At 37.4% G+C, this 6,000-nt stretch overlaps 1 protein-coding gene across 15 annotated transcripts in view; it reads right to left on the bottom strand.

Annotated features, from left to right (window-relative positions):
• Nucleotides 1-6,000, bottom strand: part of UBR4 (ubiquitin protein ligase E3 component n-recognin 4) — a 256,917-nt gene that overhangs the window by 139,327 nt on the left and 111,590 nt on the right. For all 15 annotated transcript variants that reach the window (XM_053690290.1, XM_053690289.1, XM_053690283.1 and 12 more), the window contains one exon: nt 105-273. In XM_053690290.1, coding sequence (XP_053546265.1) covers nt 105-273 — 169 coding nt within the window. The remainder of the gene's footprint in view (nt 1-104; nt 274-6,000) is intronic.

Genomic DNA, 6,000 nt, shown 5'->3' on the forward strand with positions numbered 1-6,000 from the left:
ACTGCTGAGTCACGTGACTCCATCGTTTGAATTTAAAATAACCACATGACTCCATTTTATTTCAAAACATGCAATGCCTTGTTGGTGTGTTATAAAAAACTAACCTGTTGCTGGTATGTGCATCTCCTTCGGTCTCTCCTTCACCCTCTGATCCGTCTCCTTCTTGCTGTCCAGTTGTAGTACTGATTGCACCAGTGCTAGAGCTGATGCTACTAGGGCCGGGTGGGTGGCACTCAACAGTGGTATCACCATAGGCACTGCTACGTCCTGAAACTGAGAGAAGCCAGAAATAGCACGTCAGTAAAAAATGCCATCATAGTTTGTGTCGACGTGGGGCTTTACGAGTGAAGCAGTAGTAAATTAACCCCTAGACTTTGGTTTGTTGCACGTATTACAAGTCAAAAGTTTTTACTTGCATGCTAACAGGATGCGTGGAAAAATCCAAACTTTGAAAATCCCTGCTGTGTTAATGTATTACCCATAATCTCCAATAAAGCCGAAAAGTGGAAAAGAAACAAAAATAAAACCCTTACTAGCGCGCAAACACAATCACATTTTCTCAAGTGCGCTAAACCGACATGAAAATATGAATATTTCACATTCCAATGTTCTTCACATAGAATAATATGATCTATTTATTCATAAATACAATATATATATATATATATATATATATATATATATATATATATATATATATACACAAAAAATTGTTTTTTTGGTATAAAATATTTATCAATACCTATACATACAGTATATGATTATATATAGGTATAGATATTATATATATATATATATATATATATATATATATATATATATATATATATATATATATATATATATAGAGAGAGAGAGAGAGAGAGAGAGAGACCATATTCCTCTATGTGAAAAAGATAGGAATGTGAAATATTTACAGTAAATTCAGTTAAACACTTTATTAAATCTGAATATTGCATACATATCATTTGACTGCAAAAGGGCTCCAGTACACTTATATATGTCAATATATGTATTCATGTGTTTATATGTATGTAAATATATATATATATACACACACACACAAATATATATATATATATATATATATATATACATACATACACACAAATATATATATATATATACACACACACAAATAACATAATTTATGTAAGAACTTACCTGATAAATTCATTTCTTTCATATTAACAAGAGTCCATGAGCTAGTGACGTATGGGATATACATTCCTACCAGGAGGGGCAAAGTTTCCCAAACCTTAAAATGCCTATAAATACACCCCTCACCACACCCACAAATCAGTTTAACTAATAGCCAAGAAGTGGGGTGATAAGAAAAAAAGTGCGAAGCATATAAAATAAGGAATTGGAATAATTGTGCTTTATACAAAAAAATCATAACCACCACAAAAAAGGGTGGGCCTCATGGACTCTTGTTAATATGAAAGAAATGAATTTATCAGGTAAGTTCTTACATAAATTATGTTTTCTTTCATGTAATTAACAAGAGTCCATGAGCTAGTGACGTATGGGATAATGACTACCCAAGATGTGGATCTTTCCACACAAGAGTCACTAGAGAGGGAGGGATAAAATAAAGACAGCCAATTCCTGCTGAAAATAATCCACACCCAAAATAAAGTTTAACAAAAAACATAAGCAGAAGATTCAAACTGAAACCGCTGCCTGAAGAACTTTTCTACCAAAAACTGCTTCAGAAGAAGAAAATACATCAAAATGGTAGAATTTAGTAAAAGTATGCAAAGAGGACCAAGTTGCTGCTTTGCAGATCTGGTCAACCGAAGCTTCATTCCTAAACGCCCAGGAAGTAGATACTGACCTAGTAGAATGAGCTGTAATTCTTTGAGGCGGAATTTTACCCGACTCAACATAGGCAAGATGAATTAAAGATTTCAACCAAGATGCCAAAGAAATGGCAGAAGCTTTCTGGCCTTTCCTAGAACCGGAAAAGATAACAAATAGACTAGAAGTCTTACGGAAAGATTTCGTAGCTTCAACATAATATTTCAAAGCTCTAACAACATCCAAAGAATGCAATGATTTCTCCTTAGAATTCTTAGGATTAGGACATAATGAAGGAACCACAATTTCTCTACTAATGTTGTTGGAATTCACAACTTTAGGTAAAAATTCAAAAGAAGTTCGCAACACCGCCTTATCCTGATGAAAAATCAGAAAAGGAGACTCACACGAAAGAGCAGATAATTCAGAAACTCTTCTAGCAGAAGAGATGGCCAAAAGGAACAAAACTTTCCAAGAAAGTAATTTAATGTCCAATGAATGCATAGGTTCAAACGGAGGAGCTTGAAGAGCTCCCAGAACCAAATTCAAACTCCAAGGAGGAGAAATTGACTTAATGACAGGTTTTATACGAACCAAAGCTTGTACAAAACAATGAATATCAGGAAGAATAGCAATCTTTCTGTGAAAAAGAACAGAAAGAGCGGAGATTTGTCCTTTCAAAGAACTTGCGGACAAACCCTTATCTAAACCATCCTGAAGAAACTGTAAAATTCTCGGTATTCTAAAAGAATGCCAAGAAAAATGATGAGAAAGACACCAAGAAATATAAGTCTTCCAGACTCTATAATATATCTCTCGAGATACAGATTTACGAGCCTGTAACATAGTATTAATCACGGAGTCAGAGAAACCTCTATGACCAAGAATCAAGCGTTCAATCTCCATACCTTTAAATTTAAGGATTTCAGATCCGGATGGAAAAAAGGACCTTGTGACAGAAGGTCTGGTCTTAATGGAAGAGTCCATGGCTGGCAAGATGCCATCCGGACAAGATCCGCATACCAAAACCTGTGAGGCCATGCCGGAGCTATTAGCAGAACAAACGAGCATTCCCTCAGAATCTTGGAGATTACTCTTGGAAGAAGAACTAGAGGCGGAAAGATATAGGCAGGATGATACTTCCAAGGAAGTGATAATGCATCCACTGCCTCCGCCTGAGGATCCCGGGATCTGGACAGATACCTGGGAAGTTTCTTGTTTAGATGAGAGGCCATCAGATCTATCTCTGGGAGCCCCCACAATTGAACAATCTGAAGAAATACCTCTGGGTGAAGAGACCATTCGCCCGGATGCAACGTTTGGCGACTGAGATAATCCGCTTCCCAATTGTCTACACCTGGGATATGAACCGCAGAGATTAGACAGGAGCTGGATTCCGCCCAAACCAAAATTCGAGATACTTCTTTCATAGCCAGAGGACTGTGAGTCCCTCCTTGATGATTGATGTATGCCACAGTTGTGACATTGTCTGTCTGAAAACAAATGAACGATTCTCTCTTCAGAAGAGGCCAAAACTGAAGAGCTCTGAAAACTGCACGGAGTTCCAAGATATTGATCGGTAATCTCACCTCCTGAGATTCCCAAACTCATTGTGCCGTCAGAGATCCCCACACAGCTCCCCAACCTGTGAGACTTGCATCTGTTGAAATTACAGTCCAGGTCGGAAGAACAAAAGAAGCCCCCTGAATTAAACGATGGTGATCTGTCCACCACGTTAGAGAGTGCCGAACAATCGGTTTTAAAGATATTAATTGATATATCTTCGTGTAATCCCTGCACCATTGGTTCAGCATACAGAGCTGAAGAGGTCGCATGTGAAAACGAGCAAAGGGGATCGCGTCCGATGCAGCAGTCATAAGACCTAGAATTTCCATGCATAAGGCTACCGAAGGGAATGATTGAGACTGAAGGTTTCGACAGGCTGTAATCAATTTTAGACGTCTCTTGTCTGTTAAAGACAAAGTCATGGACACTGAATCTATCTGGAAACCCAGAAAGGTTACCCTTGTTTGAGGAATCAAAGAACTTTTTGGTAAATTGATCCTCCAACCATGATCTTGAAGAAACAACACAAGTCGATTCGTATGAGACTCTGCTAAATGTAAAGACGGAGCAAGTACCAAGATATCGTCCAAATAAGGAAATACCACAATACCCTGTTCTCCGATTACAGACAGAAGGGCACCGAGAATCTTTGTGAAAATTCTTGGAGCTGTAGCAAGGCCAAACGGTAGAGCCACAAATTGGTAATGCTTGTCTAGAAAAGAGAATCTCAGGAACTGATAATGATCTGGATGAATCGGAATATGCAGATATGCATCCTGTAAATCTATTGTGGACATATAATTCCCTTGCTGAACAAAAGGCAATATAGTCCTTACAGTTACCATTTTGAACGTTGGTATCCTTACATAACGATTCAATAATTTTAGATCCAGAACTGGTCTGAAGGAATTCTCCTTCTTTGGTACAATGAAGAGATTTGAATAAAACCCCATCCCCTGTTCCGGAACTGGAACTGGCATAATTACTCCAGCCAACTCTAGATCTGAAACACAATTCAGAAATGCTTGAGCTTTCACTGGATTTACTGGGACATGGGAAAGAAAAAATCTCTTTGCAGGAGGTCTCATCTTGAAACCAATTCTGTACCCTTCTGAAACAATGTTCTGAATCCAAAGATTGTGAACAGAATTGATCCAAATTTCTTTGAAAAAAACGTAACCTGCCCCCTACCAGCTGAACTGGAATGAGGGCCGTACCTTCATGTGAACTTAGAAGCAGGCTTTGCCTTTCTAGCAGGCTTGGATTTATTCCAGACTGGAGATGGTTTCCAAACTGAAACTGCTCCTGAGGACGAAGGATCAGGCTTTTGTTCTTTGTTGAAACGAAAGGAACGAAAACGATTGTTAGCCCTGTTTTTACCTTTAGACTTTTTATCCTGTGGTAAAAAAGTTCCTTTCCCACCAGTAACAGTTGAAATAATAGAATCCAACTGAGAACCAAATAATTTGTTTCCCTGGAAAGAAATGGAAAGTAGAGTTGATTTAGAAGCCATATCAGCATTCCAAGTCTTAAGCCATAAAGCTCTTCTGGCTAAGATAGCCAGAGACATAAATCTAACATCAACTCTAATAATATCAAAAATGGCATCACAGATGAAATTATTAGCATGCTGGAGAAGAATAATAATATCATGAGAATCACGATTTGTTACTTGTTGCGCTAGAGTTTCCAACCAAAAAGTTAAAGCTGCAGCAACATCAGCCAATGATATAGCAGGTCTAAGAAGATTACCTGAACATAGATAAGCTTTTCTTAGAAAAGATTCAATTTTTCTATCTAAAGGATCCTTAAACGAGGTACCATCTGACGTAGGAATGGTAGTACGTTTAGCAAGGGTAGAAATAGCCCCATCAACTTTAGGGATTTTGTCCCAAAATTCTAACCTGTCAGGCGGAACAGGATATAATTGCTTAAAACGTTTAGAAGGAGTAAATGAATTACCCAATTTATCCCATTCCTTAGCAATTACTGCAGAAATAGCATTAGGAACAGGAAAGACTTCTGGAATAACCGCAGGAGCTTTAAAAACCTTATCCAAACGTATAGAATTAGTATCAAGAGGACTAGAATCCTCTATTTCTAAAGCAATTAGTACTTCTTTAAGTAAAGAGCGAATAAATTCCATCTTAAATAAATATGAAGATTTATCAGCATCAATCTCTGAGACAGAATCCTCTGAACCAGAAGAGTCCAAAGAATCAGAATGATGGTGTTCATTTAAAAATTCATCTGTAGAGAGAGAAGATTTAAAAGACTTTTTACGTTTACTAGAAGGAGAAATAACAGACAAAGCCTTCTTTATGGATTCAGAAACAAAATCTCTTATGTTATCAGGAACATTCTGCACCTTAGATGTTGAGGGAACTGCAACAGGCAATGGTACATCACTAAAGGAAATATTATCTGCTTTAACAAGTTTGTCATGACAATTATTACAAACAACAGCTGGAGGAATAGCTACCAAAAGTTTACAGCAGATACACTTAGCTTTGGTAGATCCAGCAGGCAGTGGTTTTCCTGTAGTATCTTCTGGCTCAGATGCAACGTGAGACATCTTGCAATATGTAAGAGAAAAAACAACATATAAAGCAAAATAGATCAAATTCCTTA

The sequence above is a fragment of the Bombina bombina genome, chromosome 8, assembly GCF_027579735.1.
Source record: "Bombina bombina isolate aBomBom1 chromosome 8, aBomBom1.pri, whole genome shotgun sequence".
Taxonomy (NCBI): domain Eukaryota; kingdom Metazoa; phylum Chordata; class Amphibia; order Anura; family Bombinatoridae; genus Bombina; species Bombina bombina.